Raw genomic sequence first — 21,379 nt, forward strand, 5'->3', positions numbered from 1 at the left:
TCCTTATGGATGTTTGGAATTATACTACAGTACCATAGTCAAAAGGTTTTGAACAATAATTTACAAGCAAGTTGCCAAGATTAAACCCTCACACAGATCGAGACTATTACATGCTTCCAGTTAGCAAATCAACATGAAGTAAATACAAACATAAACTCCACCCCACCTGCTATCAAAGAAAATATCCCCGCATGCACCAGCAAAGTGCACAATCCACATGCTACTAGTGCGGTGGTGTATGGAGTGGAAATCTAGAGTCCGAACGTAATTCGATTTAAGTACACCTGCATATATGAAATTTACGTATATGCCTTTATGTGGTGATTACCACCGTAATATAAGTAAATTCAAGTTTGAATGGAATAGCTAAATCTTAACACATAATGTCTTATTTTCCTTATTATTTTCCAATTCTTACAAAATTATTAACATGGTGTGGCAAATTATTTTTTTTTAATTTGTTTGTATATTATTCTTTTTATTAGGTAATATCTTTTATGTTTCAATTTTTATTTTAAACCTTAGGATTTACATCCTGAAGGATCCTATTTTAAACCTTACTTAAGTTTTTTTTGCTCTCCTGATTCTGTAATCAGTTTTATTTACTTAGTTTTTATCAACAATTTTATTGTCTATTGTGCTGATCATGGAATCGAAATAAACTATTCCACGTAATAGTCTACGACTACGGTATGTGTAAATGTTAGTTCTTCATGCGTTTATATTCTCATTTTTGAGGAAATTGCAGTTGATTTTATTCAGCGATCCCGTCGGGCCGTGGTTCTCATAGTGCGTCGTTTCAATTTTGCTAGGGCGTCCCAAAACTTTTTTCTTTTGCGGAATCGTACCTGTTTTGCGGTGCGTAAAAAAGTTTGAAAACGTCTAAATATCGCTGTAGAAATGTACGAGCGTAAAAATGATACCGAACAAGAAGTATGATGAAAGCTACTTGGACTTTGGATCGTTCAAGTTTCGAGTAAAAAAGCGCTGTGGTTTTTGTTGCAACTGGGGATGCGATGTACTTACTACATGCCGTTCAGGCTTATTAGGTAACCGGTTTCACTGGCTGAAATCTTGCTACAACAACATATTACGGCTTTTGTTCGCCATTTTGTGAACGGAATCGATATAAAAAGAAATTTTAATCACGAAAATGTTATGAGTTTTTGGATTTCCCCGGATAAAGATTATCCTTCCTTGCGGATAAAAAAAAGGCATTGCGCACTCTCATCCCCCGCGACTTCATATTCATGTGAAGCAGGCTTTGCTACCATGGCTGTAATAAAGGCAAAATATCGTTCTCGAGAAAACGTTGAAAGGAAAATGCGTATTCACCCCAAGACTCAATGACAATTGTGAAAGGAAGCAAGAACACCCATCACATTAAATGCAATTTCACCGACTTTCGGTAAATTTTGTTTGCTTGTTTAAATAAAGCTCATTACAAAAAGGTCTTTAATTGTATTAAGACGTTTTCACGGGGAGCCGCAACTCGAGCATATTTTTCGGAAGGCGTCACAACACAAAGAAGTTTGAGAACCACTGCGGTTGTAGGCAATCCGTAACTGACGTCCCAAACATAGGCCACATGAAACACTCCACGACAACAGGGGTCTCAGCAATCCTCCCCCACTCAAGATTTGAATCCGCACACATTAAGCACGAGGCATTTTACTCCCATATTTTTTCATTTAAGTTTCTGTGAACTATGAAAACTAACGCAAATTTCTCAAAAACCAGACTGTGTAGTTTACAGACTGTGTCAAAATAATACTGCCGTATCAAAGATACTGATACCTTAAACTTTAATAAGTAAAGCTCAATTAAGTTGATAAAATACAAATTAATGTATAGACTCTCAAGTTTTATTACTTGTTTCAAACTACCAAAGTTCCACAGATAAATTACAATAACTAAATTACATTTACTGGTCACATAAAAATGAACCAGACCTAATAACTACATATGATGAATAATATGCACAATGCAACTAATGTAACAATGATTCTAGGGCTAACTACCAAGCCAGTAAAATGCCAACAATCCACACAAATTCTCATAATTAGCACTACTGGGTATAAACTTGAAACCAGACGATACTTGACAATGAGTGATAATAAGGTCTGTTTTAGATCAGTCGAGAGAAGTTTGTTCATCGAATATAGATAAGCTGACCTGTGCGAAGTGGAAACACTTCTCCGGAATGCAGTTTTAGATTGAAAGAAATATAAGCATTGCACTGCAAGAAAAAAATAAATAAGCAAACTATATTGCGCTACCCCGTCTATATATGCAGCTCAGAAAAGACAGAAGCAGTAGAGATGAGACCTTGCGATGTAATATGCATTGCTTCAAACGAAAATTATGAATTTCATCTTGAATTTAGAACATACACAGTTGCATTGGAATTGGCAAAACCTAAATCTTTGAAAGTTGGGCAGACACAGTTGATGAATTAAGACATCAAAGAAAAACTTGTGCAAAATAATAAAGTTGACTTTCTGTGTATACTATATACATGTACAGTACATTAATTGTAAGACATAAATCAAAAATTTGACAGAGTTTGTACAACGAAAGTGCTTCGATGATATAAAATAAATTGTCAATCCTACATAAATATAGATGATAGGATAAAGTAATCTTGATTAAATAAAAAAAACCAGACAAACTTAAACTATAATCACAATTAGATTTTCAGCCTTACAAAGTGCAATAAACGTTTGTCCGATAAATCCCCAAAAAAGTGTATTCTATATCCATAATATTACATGCAATAACTGTCCATTTGTGATACATTATAGCAAATCTAAGGAAATTTATTGCAGAAACAAACTTTATTTCATTAATATTATCCCAATATAGCAAATTAAGAACATGGTGAAGAAAACAATAAAACCAAATGGAAAATAAAAAAAAAATTATTAGTACCTTGTAATCTAAAACAATAAAATAAACTAGAATAACATATTGAAGAAATTAAAGGTATGAAAGAAAGGTTTGGATAGACATATTCACATAGTAAGACGAGGAACGATTTTGTTTTCACCTTAATCATGTTTTGCAATATTTCTCCGAACGAAAAAAGTTGGAAATCTGTTTAAAATCAGACATATTTCACCTAAAGTGTTGACAGCATAAATGTCTTGAACTGGCACTTCCTTTTACAAGGTATATATGCTTCACTGGTCCTGACAGTATAAAAATAGCCTAAAACTACATGGAATTATTACAATTACATAACAGTATACATAGAAAAAAACTTGTCACTAAAGTACGAAAAATAGTTTATTCAGTTCAGAATTTACTCTCTGAAAGCATGATAATTTTATTAATCAAACTCGAACCATTAAGCATCACTAAAAAATTGATTCGAAAAAAAAAATCCATCTATTCCAATAATTTCATTGAATAACCATTTGAAACCAAAATTTTGGTTGATTAGAGCTCTCCAACTCTAAGAATGGTAGACTGTGGTGGGTAAAAATGTATGTGTAATATTTTGATTTTCGCTCAACCACATCATGTTCAATTTTCATAAACATACTTCTGTACAGATTTACGACATGATTATGAGTATCATGAATAAACAGAGTTCAAAGTAAATGAAAAAAAAAGTTTAAATATTGAGGGCATCAAAATGTTCCAAATTCATTGAATTACTAATAAATAGAACCAAAAAAAGTCGAATTTTAATCTCCTTGGTCAAATCCTATTTGACATATATTGAAATTTTGCCGCCTTTTTAGATCCAATTCCGATATTACAGTTTATTTTATCAACTGAAAGCATCAAAAGCACCTTTTTGAATACACTCATTTAAAAGGAATATTTAATCTCTTTTGATATTGAAAATCAGTGGTGTAACTAACATTAGATATTCATGAAGAACTGTGGAACTGATAAATATGGAATTAGGTAGCACCTAGATGTAGATGATTGCCATCTGTAACTTTCCTATATTCTTTGGATTTCAAAAAGTTTGACATCTGTGTCATACCAGACGGGTGGATCCACATTCCTGAACAAAAAAATTTATAAGAGGATAAAAAAAATTTAATAAAAAGGAGTATTACTAATTATCAGGGAATATTTCCAGTGGAGGGATTGAGGGGGTTAGCGCAAACAGGTTCTCGGAATGTTGCGACAATCACCAACCAGTTCTTGCTTTTTTTTTTGGAGACAGCAGCAAATGTGTAACACGCGCCGCAGCTGACATCTAGTGTTGTACGCAGCGTTTCGAGAGATACGTATTGGATTTTTATAATCATGTCATGTTAAAGTAGCTTCCGTATTGCCATACATTAATAAATATGACATCGCGTAAACACATTTTCGGAATGTTGCAATAATTAGTGAACCAGTTCTCGTTTTTTTGTTTCGACGACAGCAGGCGTCAATGCTTGGCGTTTCGAAAGTTTCATGCTGAAGTAGCTTATGTATTGACATACAGTTATAGTTTGGCATGATTTTTTGGAAGGAGGAAACCTGTTGTGAGTTCGATACAAAACTTGATTCTCATCACAGGTTATTTTCAATCGATCCATACACCTTTCTACAAATGCTTTTTACTGATTTCATTTGAAAGCTTTACCTGAGATATATCACACCCCACATATAAGTTCGAAACCAGGTCGTTGTGCCAGCATTTGCCTGATATTTTCTGATGAGAATCGGATGTGGAACAGGTAACAAACCAACAAGCGTGCCATGTTGCAGAAATTTGAGAATTTCTGACTCATCTGTGAGGTTCCTAACAAAAAGGAATGTGAGATTGTCGAAACATATTTACATCAAAAAAATGGTCAAAACTATGAATCAATTTTCACCAAAATATCTAAGTTATTCCTAAAGAAGCTATGCTATGTGGCATTACTATTTAGCTGAGCTGTTGTAAAACTGCAGGTCTCATGCCGGCCGGTATTTGATGGAGAGTATTTTAATATGACATGATTATAAGCCTTCCGCTCTGAGCAAGGCTCTGCACAAAAAGTCACTACTGGGTTAGAAACTACACATAGTTTGGAAGTAACTATACACCACTTACTTATCAATGCAAATTTTTTCCACTTGAGGAACGAGTACTTGCAACATTCTCATTATTGTTTGTAAAGGTAGCTTGCTTTTCCATGATCGAACCTAAACAAAGAATAACATTTCATAAAAGTGTTTTAGTTCAGTAGTCTCTACTCAATTTATTCCCAAATTTAAACTAAAAGTAAGTGAATTTGGCATAATGGGGTTTGACCAATATTACACCAATCCTCAATTTCAACATATAATATGCTGCATTAGTAGTCATCTCAACTGGTATGCTGCTAAAGGGTAACTGTGCCCAAATTTGATGTTACACATAATCAAAGTAGTTGGACCAAGATGACAATAAATGTTCCGTTAGGAGTAGAGATGGATATTCGGTGCCGATTACCACACTAAAGCCAACTGTGTATAAAGCTGCCATACGTGGGTTTGATTTTTAGGGCAGCTACTAAAGTCTTGTATTGTGAATCAAACCGAGTAAGTAAGTAAAGACTTGATCTCAGTCTCCGACTAATAAAAAAATGGTACTGTGTAATAAGATCTATTGAATATTTGTTATAAAAATTTTAAGGGCAAAAAAGTGAAACATGGACATAGTATTAGAAGTACAAAACACGCAAATATAACAAAAATAGAGATAAAATAGGGAAAATAAGCACGAGACAGGTGAAACAACTGGCTAGCTGCTGTTAAATGGAAAACAGTAACTTGGTGTCCTAAGTAATCAATTTCAGCATATATACAAAAATTGAACGTGCAAATGTGGATTCTAAGGTCAACTGGTAAAATCGATCGAATTACCATTATCCCTTAAAGTTGTGTGCACAAGCTTAGAGAACTCGCAAAAATAGAATTTGGAGTCACAGCCCACTTACCCATTCAGGAGTGCAAACCCATTCCCCGGATGGGGCTTTCGCATCTGATGGTCTCTTGGGTCTTGTTGCTGCATCACTAGGCTTATTAGCTACATTATTATGAGAATTAACATTATCAACTCCTGACTCGGTTCCGGAACTTTCTCCTTCTAATACTCTTGCGCTGTCAGATTGAGGTTGGCGATCATTTTGCATTTGTGATGTCATAGTATTAAGATCTGAAACGAATAATTTGTTGGTACACAAGAAGAAAAAAATTTTACATAAAAGTTCAGGGATGATCGGGTAGGTAGTAAATCCAATTATTAAATTTTATCAGGGTTTTCCATTTTTGAGGAAAATTCCACGGAAATGGGGGAAAAGAAAAAATTTTGATGAAATCTGAAGTATGTGTGATTTTGCACTCGAAGTGCCAAGGATAGGTAATAGTGGGATAAATTAGGAAAATCAATAATACCTAACAATTCTCTATACACTATATTATAGAAATAGCTTTTTATTTCAATAAATTGCTTTGCCAGCTAAATGACTATTCAGTTGGTAATAAAAATAATAATACTAGTATTAACATAGTATATTTTCGATAGACGCATTAATTATGAAATTATATAAATTTTTCTTGATTTCTGCTAAGCGTCACAAATTATAAGTAAATTTTAAATTTATCTTAGTTTTTTCACAATTGGAGGTTGTTTATCACACGGATAATAATAACACAAAATTATCAGAAAATAGTTAATTTACAAATGCAAAAAAACACTCCAAAAAAAACACGCACAAACACTTGAAAATGCAATTTCGCGTGCCATGCTGCATGAGAAATTAAGATTTTACATTTTCACAATCTGGATCGGTGGCTTTCAGCCTTTTTGGTGGAGCCGAGCTCCACATCGAACATTCTATTAACGGTGGTTTTCAACCGAGATTCAGACAATACAGTCCAGGGGTTGCGCAAGTTTCCAATCAAAAACAAAAGTCTATCTTATCTGTATCTGTATATTGTTCAAATAAAAACCTATTATTGTTCTTGCTGCATTTTGAAGATAATTTTGTTTTGCAAGTATTAGGTTTACTTTTAAACAGGCTACATATACATTCATGTATGTAGATTTCTGATAGATTTCTCCGTCTCTATACTTTCAGCCAAATTGCTCGCAGTTGAATTTTTTTTTTTAAATCTTTTGGTTCGTGTTTTAATATGGACCTACCGTATGTCTTGGTAAAGAATACACCCGCCTCCCACCTCTGCATAGGTTTGCGCTCATTGTACTGTATATGTATGTATATGTCTGAATTACATAAACTATAAATATATATAAAAGCAAACACAATACTAGCAAATCAAAATGATCTTTAACTCAGCAGCAAGTACAATACTAAGCCGGTAGGCGCCTAGGATCTCCGCTGATAGTTGAGACCTGCACTCAAGCAACCGGTTACCATCCACAGAAACTTGCGGATCTATAACGGCAGCATAATTAGGTGAATGGGTTAACAAAACAGTCAGTTCATTTTTAGCGCTCCGTGTTCCGTAGACATTCTCGTGTGACGATATACTGCAGCTAATCATTAGAATAATGTTCACTAAAATCCCTAAGGCTTCCCTAGTTCATGGAGTATCGAGACGAAAGACGACTTGTTCTAAGGAGTATTTTCTTCTGCGGAAGGTAGCATTCTTGGAATTTCAATTTTCTACATGGTTAATGAGAAAACTACGGTGAATTGCGAAAAACTTGGAAATTTCATAACGATCGGCGCGTTTTTTCGTTGTTGCCGTGGAAGCGAAACTTCAATCCAAACTTTCCCTAAAACGCACATTAGGGTGACATGATAACCCACGTGTGAAATTTCATCTAGATCGGTCCAGCCGTTAATAAGCTAGAGCTGGACACACAGACAGACAGAACGGCCGATAATGAGGGTCTCCTATAGCGAAGATCCAATAATGGCAAACCTATCTGATATTTGGGCATATCTAAACAATATATATATGTTTACATAGATTCTGATATTTGAATGGAAACTTGCAGAACCCCTACCCCTGAACTGTACCGTCAGAACCCTGGGGTGCCCCACGACCCCAGATGAAAACCACCCGATCTACATATTAGAATTAAACTTATTCTACTGAGATACAAAGAATATGCATGAATTGGATGAACAGAAATTGTTCATCACAAAAATGCAGGTTGTTATGTAGGCCTATCTAGATCTAAAGTTTGAAAGACCTATAGCAAACTCCATAGCAAAATTCTATAGCATAAAACACAATGTTATTTGCAGAAGAAATGACATAATCTGTTTATATAACAATGGGAACAACAACGAAAGCGCATATACAGAACTTCAACAGAAAATTTTTTGCGGTTTTGCAGACAATTTCTGATATACACTTCGATAGTGAATTAAGAGTAATTTTTCTTGAATAACAAAAATTCGTTCCATTTTAACTCATGTTTAACATATTTTTTAAAAATTATGGTCATTCGTGCCTTTTATTCTGAACAAACGCCACCAATGCCTAATAATATGTGAAAGACTATTATTTTTTGAAGAAGCTGAATCTTCCAGTTCCGCATTGCCTACTCCAGGGGTGACCAACCTGCTTTCGAGCCCGATCGACTAAAATCTTCGAAATAGCTCACGATCGACCGATGAGCAATAATAAGGTCATGCAAAAAAACGAGTGATTTCTAAATATGCAAATAACTGCACATACGCATACATAAAATTCCACGGCTGCCAATAAACTCGGCTCTTTGGGCGCATTTTAATGAAATCGCCACAAGTCATTTAATTTGATTATGTAATTGTTCCCGGAAAAATTTCCATAATTTATTTGATAACAATGCCTTTGAATATTTGCCTCATTTTGCGCATGTACTACAGTACTGTATTCGTCCTGTTTTAAAACACAACAGGCGCTGCATGAAACTAGTTAAAGGAAAAATTTTGGAGTATGTTATCAATTTCCATCAACATCAGTAGCGATCGACTACCTAAGACTCGGCGATAGACGAGTTGGCCACCCCTGGCCTACTCAATTCATTACAGCACGGTTGAGGTGGTGAGTCTGAGTGTAACTTGCAATGCCAACACTGTTAAGTGTTGAGTCTAACTCTTTCACCGCTACATACAAACAAGCACAGGCTCCCTATATATAGTTCAAACTAACACCACTACACCACCACCATTGCACGCTAAAAATAAACCTTCGTCATCATCAACTTCATGTTCCTGTCCAGATGCATCAATTGTTAATTCGTGCAATGCTACAGCATAAAAAATTAATATTTTAAAATAAAAATGAACGTAAGAAAATAAAAGGTCATTGCATTCCAAGCAAAATAAATAGTCAGGCTGGTGGGTTTTTATATGTTATGTAAAATAACAAACAGTGTACTGATACAGCGTGACCCCAAAATAACAGAACATACGAGGCTAGAGAGAACTTTTGTGCACTTAGCGTCCTAGATTACTAAACTTTTGGATGCAATCATACACTAATAGAAGTTGAAGTGTTAAATAAGTTTTTGTCATTTATGTAGAAATAATCAAGGAATCTGTTTTTGAGTCACCTCATTAACCTGTTCTGAGCGAATGGGAGCATTAGCGCAATTTCAGACGCTGTGTGTAAACCATGAGGTCTGGAATGTTTGTTATGGTCTTGTTTGGAAGAATAGCTCATTTCCTACCCAGCAATATAAGAATGAACGTTATATGACATTTGGAAGTAATAAAATATCGCTTACATTTCACGAGTGTACTTCCCGCTGCGATAGAAAAACGTCGCACAGCAAGAAAATAATTCAATAAACCTTGGCGTTGCGCGCTAACCAATAACAAAAGCTAGTATGATAAGGTCTTATTTTGAAGGTCCTTTTATATGCTACATAACATAGGAGAGTGGACATCTCACAACGTCAGGAAGGTATAAAAATATCGAGTCGTTTGATCGCAGCTGCCTCACCGAAAAAAAGTTAGTTCACATAGGCGTTTTATCTCGCAAATTCTCCTTGTCTCACGATTATAAGCTTTTATGATTCATAATAAATGTTTTATTATGACTCACAAAAGCTTTCAACGCGATAAAGCACAAACAAACAACCGATCGATCTATCAAGCCTAGCCTGGCCTGATTCGATGTGGTGACTTCTCAAACGGAAAATTTCCAAAACGCTTCAACGACACGAGCTAACGAAAAGCGTTTAGTATCATATGAAAGAGAAAACCAATGTGCAGTCAACTGTATAGTCACATTTGCGCTTTTCAATAGCTATACACGTCCAACAGATGATAGAATGAGAGAGTGTAAATATTTTTGTTATTTTTTGACGTTACGAGAGACCTCTTGAAAGAGGTGTTTTAGTTTACGGTCCTCCAGTGACATCTAGCGTATAGTACTCTAAAAGACCTTTCCAATGGTATATAATTATTGTATATTGGGTAAATTTTGGGGGTCGTATGACATTAATAAAAATGTATTCAAAATTGGGCTCGATTGGGCGTCTGAATCAGGTTAATGGTCTATGAATGATCAGAAATTTGTGAATAAATTTGTTCAAAAGATATTTTGTTGCTTGCATGCGCTCTCTCAGCAGTAAGGGATACTCACTTTAGAGTAACTCAAAGTGGGACTATACAGAATTACGCATATCGTATTTGCTCGTTTTGTAGCCTGAGCCCATATTTTTTTAACCAAACTCACTAACCGGGCCCTTATTCAAACCGGCCCTTATTCAAGCACGGGCGCTTGTTATTTTTAAAGTGAAATTATACACAAAAATATATAAAAAAACATATATATATATATAGATAAGATCAATCGTTACAATAATTAATATATTGTCATTTCCAGTTCTCAAGTACGATTTAAACGAAAATAACAAAAAATTTTTTCCACGCACCGCAGGTACAAATCTGCAAAAGAAGAAAAGTTTTGCGACGTCATATCGATATTGAAACGACGCACTTGGGCGTCGCGACGCCCAGTTTGAGAACCACGGTGTTACGTAATCAATTGGGACGCCTGAGGCGTGAGCGTAATCTACCAGCGCTTAAAATTCAACAGCGTTGTGACAAAAGCGCTTCTTATTTCCTATTGTTTGCTACCACTGAAAAATCAGCTTTTACATCGGGCGGGTATTCAAGCACTGGCCCTTATTTATTTTGATGTTCTGTTCACACGGGCAGATATTCGGACTGGCCCTTAATCAAGATCGGGCGGTAAAACGAGCATATACGGTATCTAAAATATTCAAATCACGATTTTCGATGAATTTGGATAAATCAAACCTCCTATCAAAAGAAATTGAGAAAAAATAGCGTCAAAAACTGAATTTTTATTATGATGAATCATTTGAAAATATTCAAAATTTGAAACATCAGAAACTGAGGACGATCTGTAACAAAAGAAAAACGCACACCGATTAGTATTAATCATGGTAACCTGGACATGCTCACCAGGTGTGGAAGCCAGCGTTGCGCTTAGCACTCCGCCAGATTGATTATTTTCAGGTTGAATTTCATTGCTCGAAACTGCGACTTCATGCACTGGTATATCAGCACCTATACCTGATGGTACGTGAGAATTTGTTGATGTTGAGGTACTTGAATGTACAGACGATATCGACGATCTCGATTTTCTCTTAGATTTGCCTTTAGATAATGAAGCTTCATCGACTGGTAGGTTCGCAAGCTATTAGAAGTATAAAATATATTTTGACAATCTGTTAGAACAAGTCCACAACTACTTCTATCTAAGTCTAGCAAATAAAATATTAGCACAAAAATAAATAACTTCGAGGAAATAACAACAGGATTTGATAATAGAAGATTTAATTTGACATTGCGATCAAAATTTTCAATTTCTAGTAAAAAGGCATTATTAATCAAAATTACGATTTATGATCAATTGGCTGACATATACCATGTAAAATAAACTTAACATTTTCAACTTTAACAAAAATTTCAAACAAAATTCTGACGTGAAAGCCAGATAGAAGAAACACCTACCTGGTGAAAAACTTGTCTTTTTCTTATAATTGTGTACACTAAATTTGAATTACCTGGAAATGCAAAGTAAATATTGATCAACCTTTTCTTTTAGTAAGAACTGAACTAAAATATTCAAACAGTGAAAGAACATTCTATTAAAACCGAATATTTATTTAAATTCCAATTCATTTGAATTTATTGAAAGTTTATCAAGTGAACCAAAATAAATAAAAATTTGATCATAGCCATTTGTCTCTTGTTATGTGTACGGGGGGATTTAGTTCACAAATGACACAAGTCCTAGAAAGATAAAAGTAATGTAGATCAATTATACTGATGCTTTATAATTTTTTTTCACATATTTTTATTGTAGTTTTTACATCATAAATAACTCCTTCGAATCCATTGAAGAGATTCAAGTCCCATATCCTTCAAGATCTATTGGCTGGTAAAGTAGTAATGCACCAACATAAATTGGTACTCCCATAGTATGTGTACCAGGTTGGGGTTAGGCAATAATTTCATTCTAATTTTCCTTATTTTAGTTCTATTACGATTTCGGGGACTGTGAATAGCCAAGTGAATATACCCACTGCCCATAGTAATCAGTCCCTGTACTCAACTTGATGTAAAGTAGGAACAAAATTAGTTACCTCCATATTGGTACACAAACTTCTGGAGTGCCCATAAATCTATATACCTAGTATTCTAAATGGCCACATGTTATCTCACTAGTAGATGAATCTCCTTTACCTATGAGATTTATAGGGGGAAATTGCAAGAAGAAAACAAGATGATGATTATGAGGTGATGAAAATAAAAACCATGGTGTGCCGAATGCTTCTAACAGATGGAGTAATTTTGTAGACGCAACCATTGACAGAGATTTCAAGTACGGTGAAACTAAAAAAGTATTTGTGAAATGAAACGATTGTGTCAAGTGCTGAACTGCACCAAGAATGTGGATGCCGATATCAATTAATTTTACACTGATCCGATTTAAAATGTTTAATACAGTCAGATGCAAAGATTAATACAATTTGAGCCACATGCTTCAAGCGTGGAGTCCGAATTCGGAATTTTATACATTTAATTGTTATAATAGCACTCAAAATTTTCCACAGAAACTCAGAGATCATTAGATTGTAACAGTCCATTACAGAAGTATTGCGTACGCCACGTCCGAAACTGCAGTCTAAGTCTAAATTTTTCAAATCTCGATTCGAGGTAAAAATTTTCCAGAGTCTGTGATCAATTTTAGATTTTCACTGGCCCGACAGAGTCCTTTCTTTCTTTTACCAGCGCTGTTCATGTCGCAAGATAAATGACATGAATGTGATTGTGTCGTTATATTCAAAATAAATTGGAAACAAAAGACTTTCAAGTAACTCCCTAAAATATAAATATAGTATAAATTTATTGAAATCAACATACCATTTACAATGATTGTTAGTAAACAATCATACAATGGTTGCAATCTTTGATGACCAGCGGTGATAATTCTATGAAAGACTAAGATCAGGAAATCAGCATGAGTGCCAGCAAAAGCAGGAACATCAGTTGGTGCACCAGCAGAAAAAGGCTTGTTCAATCTGACTCCAAAATTTCTTTCTCCACTGAGAAGTAATAAAATGAAAACTCCAATGTGCATCAGTCCAACTCGAGCTATTGGAAGAAATGGTATATTTTATTTATAATGGTATGAGAACAAACAGCTAATTTTGTGCAAGTATCGTTATTTGACACAAAGTGGACACATAAATCGTTTTACTAAGTTGTTGTCGGTATCGTCGTTGTCGCTTTTCACCACAACTAATCCCAATTGTTTTCAAAATGAAGGTATTGGAAGATAGGAAATGATAGTAAAGGACTATTGATTTTGCTTATTTTAAACGTTTTAAAAAAGAGTCCCACAAGGCCCATTATTAGCCCACACATTTTGCTGTTTTTATAAACTCCTGCACACACCTTTATATGACACTCGGTACACACTCACACCTTCATGACAGTTTTTTACAGTCTTGCAGCGAGTAACATTTATGTCAATTAATTTTAGCATATTCCTCTTGCTATACATTATATTGATTAAGCTGGAAAAAATTTATGTTTTTTCATTATAACAGAAAAATCTTAGTAAATGGGTAAATTGAAATGATATGAAAAATAAATGCATTATTGAATGAACATGTGAATTAAATATACTCACACTGATCTGTTCTTGCATCGTTAAGATGATATAAAACAGGAACCAGAATATCAAGTACATCGCTACTTTTCAAAACATAGAAGAGAAATTTCTGAAACAAAAAATTTAACATAACATAATGTAAACAATATGCTTAGAACATAATTAGGAATATGGCAGAGAGGTACCTAAAAATGAGGTGATTGTTCTGGTGGTCATTAAAGTTGAAAGGTTTCAACTCATGTTTCATCGGCATTTAAGCTGATAGGAATTATGAATTATGCTGAAATCAAGTTTATTTTACCCCCATAAGCACTTCTTAGTTTCGGCTATCTGACTTTGCTCATATTAAGCATCGAATGATCCCAGAACAACACAGATAATTGATATACCTAGGTTCAGGCCACCAGAAGCTTTTTTAATTACTGTTGTACAAGCAAGCAAGATGATAAATATACCATACAAAATAAGTTTATTTCCCGAGCAAGAAATGATATTCATTTCAAACACAAATTATTATACATTAGGTCACTGGATTACATTGTAATTGGATAAAGTCGCGGAGAAAACAGAAAACAAGATGAAATAACTCTTATTAAAGAAAAAGATTTCTAATCATAATAATAAAGAATAAATAACTCCGATATGCATTGTGCAATTAATGCTGGACATATAAATGTGTATTAAATAAAGTTGAAAATTCTAAATAAACACTGTTTAATATAAAACAAACTTGGATAAAATAAATAGACAACTGATTGCATAGCCTAACAAAATTTTGATATCGTGAAAGCACTTTATGAACACCTTGTAAATGTATATTTGCGTAGTTCATACCTTATTTATGTCACATAATTTCCAGAAAAACACCAATAATTCCTGATGAAATCCGATTCTTTTTGCCGACCCAGGTAAATAAGTCTGTTGAAGTGGATTATTAAGTAGTCTGCTGACACCTCGTAAAATTAATCCAAAATCTTCATCTCTATGTATTCTTGATAAATAATTCACGAACAAATTATCGCTGTCTGCATGTGTTGGCGAAGCGTGAGGTGTAGCATTTGGATCTTCTTCAGTCATTGACATGACTTGCTGTAGATTTTGAAGATTCAAAAATATTATCCTACAGTTTAGTATAAAATACAGTTGCTAATTTCGAATACAGGATATCAATTGGCTTCTGTTCAATTGAAAACTTTGTAGTAAGTGGTTAACGTGACAGCCACAATAGATATGGCAGTCAATGCGGAGCTGGAATAATTTCAAACCTTCCAAAAATAATAACCATTTGCATATGAGTTGCTGCCTGCACTGTGCCTTGTTCAGAGCGAACGACATGAATAATATATTCAACCTGTGAGATGCTCATCCCATCACTCAAGGTGTTAGGTGCAATAAATTGAAAGCATCAATAATAAAAAAAAAAAATTTTTGTTCTTCCAAAAATGATATCTCTTTACATATATATATCAATATATCAAATCATAACAAATATTGATTCAATAATTTGATTATAAAGAAAAAAACAAGTCTTTTATTGGTGGAAATTTTGCATGTAAATGTCTCCATGGTCCATGTAGGTTTTTTGCTGCCGACCCAATCGTGAAAAACAATCTAATTTTGTCTATATATTCAATACTGTGGATTATGTATTTTCAATAGTTTACGCCTTATCAAAACCATAACAACAAAAATCAAATTGGTGTTAAATTTAACATAATTGGAATACCTAATCTAAAACAATGAGTTTAAAATTTGCGAGTAAAACAAAAATAGCTACCGGTATTTATTTTGATTTCAGAATTGTATCAAAGTGAAACCATTTAGGAATCATGGCAACAAAATGTAAAAATTCATTATGAAAAGCAATGTACCTCATCGACTACCGCAGTTCCGTGATCAAGAGTAACAATCAATATCTGGCAAGCTATTTCAACAAGTGGTTCTCTGAAATAAATCAAGTATATTTGAGCTCAAGAATACTTATATCAGAAAAAGAATCAGGTTTTGTAGAAGAATACACATATATTCATAGCATGATATTTAATTGATGAAAATTTGGAAAATAATGGTGCGTATAATTAAGATACAGGTATGATTTAATTGTTATGAATATACACATGCTTATTAAACTATGATAATTATATAACAATTGGTGGTATCTAGAACGAAAAAGGTAAAAACCTAAAGTGTTAAAATATTTTCGGCAGGCCATTATGGAGGGCCACTGCTTTAAACAGTGATAAAAATCATGGATAGTACAGATAAGGCAATAATTTTTGAAACTAAAAAAATCCCAATTCCCAAAAGTACTTCTTTGAGGAAAGCAAGTAGCATTTTAACGCTTTGGAAATACCAACCTGTGGTCCTTAAACAAAAGGTGATTGTATGGTACACCATAACCGACTGGATCATAGGAACAAACCAAGTTCAATAATGATGTAAACAGTGGTAAAGCGTGCCGGTTTTCCGAAGAACAAAAACATTGAATCCATGGATTATTTTTCAGTTTTTCCGCTGAAATAGAAAATTTAATAAAAATTTTTGAACGATTCAAAAAAAAAAACATGGTTATAAAGATCACTGAATTTTGAATACAAGCTACAAGAGACATCCAAAGAACTAAGCCCAAAAATATTCAAACATAGTAACGATTCAACTACTATTTTCATACATTTTGATATTTATATAGTGAAATAGTAATCTTTGTTGAATCTTCACAACAAAATTAGTATATTATCCCTGTTATTAAAAGACAAAATTGATGAAAAATAACATGAATAACTGACTAACAAATTTTTTCGTGATGGAAATTATGCAATGAGTGTACTGCTATTAGGTAAAGCTAGGTTGAATTCACGCCTGTTGACAGTTTTATTCAATGGCTCTTTAAAAACCCTTGAAAACTAATTTATTATGCAAACAAGAATATAGTTATATATATTTGATATGAACAAACGCTTTCTATCGATGTATGGCCACCGTAGTTCACAGACATTGAGAATCGAGGACGAGGTACCCACACCAGTCACAACAGTATAACTACCTCCCCCCCCCAAAAAAAAAAAAACGAAACCCAGGTAATTTGGCACATATTCTCAAGAGAACAAAACTTTTCTGCAAAACGTTTTAGAATATACACTTTTTGAGTACAATCATACATAAACAGAAATGCAAGTGTTTAAATTTTTTTTTTTCATTTTGAAGGAGTTTGAGAAATTTCTAGGTTGTAGTTTTTTTTCTCTGTACATAAAACTTAATAGTTGAGTATTTTAATAAATTTTTGAAAACTGTATTAAATAATAAATTTATATTTTATATGTGACAAATATTACAATGAATCAATAAAATGAAGCATGTCATGAATATTTAATTATACTATTTAAATAAGGAATATCCAATAAAAATTTGTTTTACAACTTACCAGATGGAATGACATACATTGACTCTGAGAAGCATGTTAAAAGTAATTTGAGAAGTTCCGATCTGTTTTTATCTATGAAACCATTAGTGGGCGGAGAATGTGGAAAGCCGACGCCCTCTTCCCAAATATATTCACAACTGTCAATAGACTGTAAATCTTCTGGTCTATCCTGGATAAGAATGTAGAAAAATAAAAACGGAGTGAGAGGATAATAAACAAACAAAAAATTAATGAAAAAAGTTATTGTCAAGACAAACAGGTGAATTTTTTTTAGAACATTTAATGGAAATAATGTGTTTTTTATGCTGGCATTTTCTAAGATTGAGGCAATATTCACCTAAACGTTAATAAAAATTTGAAGGATTTCAAAATTTAAAAATATATTTCCACTCATTTTTTCGGAACAGCGTTTTCAAGTTTCATTTGTTTTGGTTAAAACTCTCAAATTGTCAACATGTTTGATAAAACAATAACACTCAAACTCTTGTCCATGAATTTTCGATAGACAATTTTATAAACACACCCTAGTGTTAGGATTAATTACCTTCTTATTATCTACTTACTATCTACTATTTATTCTAGCAAAACATTGTTTTAGTATCGTGTATTGTAAGAATTTCGGTATAAAATTGTTCATACTCAGCATACTATACGACTCAAGATTTAATAAATATAATAACATATTATAGACTAGAAATGGAAAGCATAAAATAAAAACAAAATTTGGAAGTGTACAAATAAAGAAAAAAATTCCAAGTTTTATTCTCGAGTTCTAAAGGGCTCTAATTCATTCTTTGATATCATGTTATTACTATATATTGTAATTGTACTTTAACGATGATGCAAACGTGGTAAACACCTATCACACGATTGTAAGCACAGTAATAACATGCATGATAAATTCATACATTGAATCAATATTACTGAATTATACATAAGCAACAGCTTGTTTACACTAGATGAATAATTGAAATATAAATAGAATCAATGTTACATGGTTAAAATGAATACTAATTATAAGCCAAATAGCAACTATTAACATGGTATTACAATAATACATCACAATACACAAATTCACGCTTCATTTGTTTTGTAGTGATTAAGAAAATGGCTTATTGGATAACTACAGTTCTATGTGAACAGCCCATACAAGCCCATTTATCACATTGTGAAGAAAAACAACCGGATTGTTTTATACCAGTCTTTCACTCTGAGCAAGGCTCTGCACATGTTCCCACTAATATTTTAAGAACTGCAGAACAAATGATTGCATACAAGGGTGGGGTGATGTAATGGAAGTAAAAAAAAAAGATGAATGAAAAACTTACTGGATTTCCTTTCTTTTTGTGTGTGATGACAGTGAAATCAGGACAAAATAAGAGATTCTGAAACGATAAAAAAATCATTTGGTACGATGAAAGCTAGACAAATGCAAACTCCACAAAACATGATGGCTATTAGATCTCTATATTGCATACCTGATTCGCCATTTTTTTCAAGTTCGTTATTTTAAAAACATGTAAGATTTGATGGATAAGAAAAATAACTTGATCCGAATTATAGAATAATAAAGGCTTCACATTTGCACTCCCAGTAATAAAGCTTGCCTCTGCCCTGCCAGCCTCTGCTATAAATTGAACTACTTTGTTTTAGGACCATATTATCTCAGACTAAACATAAGGTACTCAATTTTTCACAATCTATTAAAAACATTGAAGATTAGAAATTTTAATTTCAAGGTTACTTGTTTTTTCTATCACTATCTTTTTATAGAATCTCTCTATATTAAATGCAAGAAAAATAATACTCAACTGCAACAGCTAAGATCAGTGATTGTGCAAGAGGTACAGTATTTTCAGCTCCATTGTCATCGGCGTGTTGCTATAGAAAAATAAAAACAATTATTGTTAAACACCATAGAATAATTTAATAAATTATGTAAACAGAATGAAAAATTCTTCAATTTACTTTTAGACTCTCTATAGCTGACACGGGCAAACTACGACCCGCTGGCCAAATCCGGCCCATTGTGTACTTCGATCTGGCCCGCCTGATCCTGCCACAACCAAACTAAAACCAAATTTTGATGATTTTGAAGCTGAAAAGTTTTCCATATTTGCTTTTGTAATACTGTAAATATTGTTGACAAAATGTAGGTTTTCACGTCACACTAACATGGCCCGCCAGTCTAAGTGGGCCAAATTTTTAGCCCCCTGTCAAAAATCCTTGCCCACCCCTGCGCTATAGCCTAATTAAGGGGCGCAGTCAGGATTTTTAAAAAAAGGAATTTCAATATCGGAAGTTCCCATTCCCCTCTGAAACAGTCGCTGCCGCTCGTGAAAAAAACGACTTTTTCAGCGTATTTAAACTTTTCTGTCGCATTAAATCTTCAGAACAATGAGAACTGCGTGAACTCTCTAATTATATCTTGTTTGATCTGTATTTTTACCATTTCGGTTTCGACCTGAAAACCTGCACCTGGCCTAGTTGCTAAATCAAACTGCTACACTTAATAATAACCAGAGAAAATCTAAGAAAACATCTAGAACTCCAATACAAATGAGCAATACAATCATAACTCCCACCTGGGTTGGTAGTCGTGACCAGAAAAATCCTCTCCAATCAGGATCTTCAAAAATATATGGCAAAAGTCGAGTTAGTAATCTAGAACAGTTTAAAACAACTTGCTGTTCTTTTTCAGTGTTGCAACCATCTTCCGAAGCATGTACAAGTTTTTCGACAGCCTGTTATAAGTGAAATTAAATTGGGATATTGTATGAGACACATAGTTGATGAACACCATCACTGTTACATTACTTCAGAGTTTCTAAACGTTTTCGTTAATTTCCCCCTTCGTCCATTTTGGAACTCTTCATTCCTCACTATGGATAAAAACTACTTTATTTATTCAAGCTATAACGGAACCTTATTAATTAGTGTAATGCCATAATTCCATAATAATTACAAGAAATCACCAATTGCAATGAATATGGTAAATATATTTGACAAAACCTCAATTGGGGTTAGCCCTCAGCAAGATTGTCACTCAAATAAATACCTTATAGCACAATGTTGCAAGGTTAGAAGGTGATTCCTCTCTCAGAGCTCTTATTTCAGCAGCAGGAACCAATGCAAATACGTCTTGTATATTACTAACTGATTCGCTCCAAAACTGATCCCAGAATGCATCGTCAGTAGCTTCAACAGGCTAAACACAAAAAACAAAGAAGCTCGATAAAAACCTAGAAAGAGATTGGTATTCTGTTTCAGTTGCCTCAATAGACTAAACTGAAAATAAATAGAAAGAGACTGGTATTTTTTTTGCAAACTTATAATGAGATAAATAATTGGAACAAAGGTCTGAATTGGCGATTGTTATATTTATTCGCATACAGTGTGAGCCAAAAATCAGAGCCCAACAACAAAAAATTTATTTAATATTTAAAGTTCTGTTCGTGCATGGTCATACCCAAAAGTTTCCGTAATCTAAGACGCTTTACATGAAGGTTGTGTTCTCTATACCTAGAGAATATATTCCAATGACTTGGGTTCTGTTTTTTCAGGTCACTCTGTATGAATAGTGTGAATTTGATATCATATAAATCCTGCATCTGCGGGTAATTTTATTAAATTTAAATGGCTTTATATTACATAAATCATCATATATATCAGAGTTTATAGAGTGAGAACACAATCAAACAATAACCTGTGTCTTCGTTGTTAACTGAATAACAGCTTTCCGGAAATTGAGCTTTGTGTCAGCATTTCCCATTTTTCTTGAACTTTGTGATTTCCTGACGCTGTGAATAGCTTTGTCAATTCATGGATGACTTCAAATTAATAAGCTATAATTACAAT

The 21,379-nt window shown here is 33.6% G+C and overlaps 1 protein-coding gene across 1 annotated transcript; it reads right to left on the minus strand.

The window, feature by feature from the left end:
- Positions 1-1,849: 1,849 nt before the first annotated feature.
- LOC120347140 (protein HID1-like) lies at positions 1,850-21,373 on the minus strand. Its single transcript, XM_078118227.1, has 19 exons — positions 21,228-21,373; positions 20,580-20,729; positions 20,107-20,265; positions 19,334-19,402; positions 18,850-18,906; positions 17,522-17,690; positions 16,458-16,614; positions 15,972-16,044; positions 14,935-15,189; positions 14,119-14,209; positions 13,347-13,577; positions 12,692-12,815; positions 11,931-12,012; positions 11,379-11,613; positions 9,128-9,187; positions 5,916-6,133; positions 5,048-5,139; positions 4,595-4,753; positions 1,850-4,021 (listed from the first exon to the last, which is right to left on the minus strand). The coding sequence occupies exons 1-19, from the start codon at positions 21,291-21,293 to the stop codon at positions 3,958-3,960; spliced, it is 2,511 nt and encodes an 836-aa protein (XP_077974353.1). The 5' UTR covers positions 21,294-21,373; the 3' UTR covers positions 1,850-3,957.
- Positions 21,374-21,379: the final 6 nt, after the last annotated feature.

Source organism: Styela clava, chromosome 11 (genome assembly GCF_964204865.1).
Source record: "Styela clava chromosome 11, kaStyClav1.hap1.2, whole genome shotgun sequence".
Classification (NCBI taxonomy): domain Eukaryota; kingdom Metazoa; phylum Chordata; class Ascidiacea; order Stolidobranchia; family Styelidae; genus Styela; species Styela clava.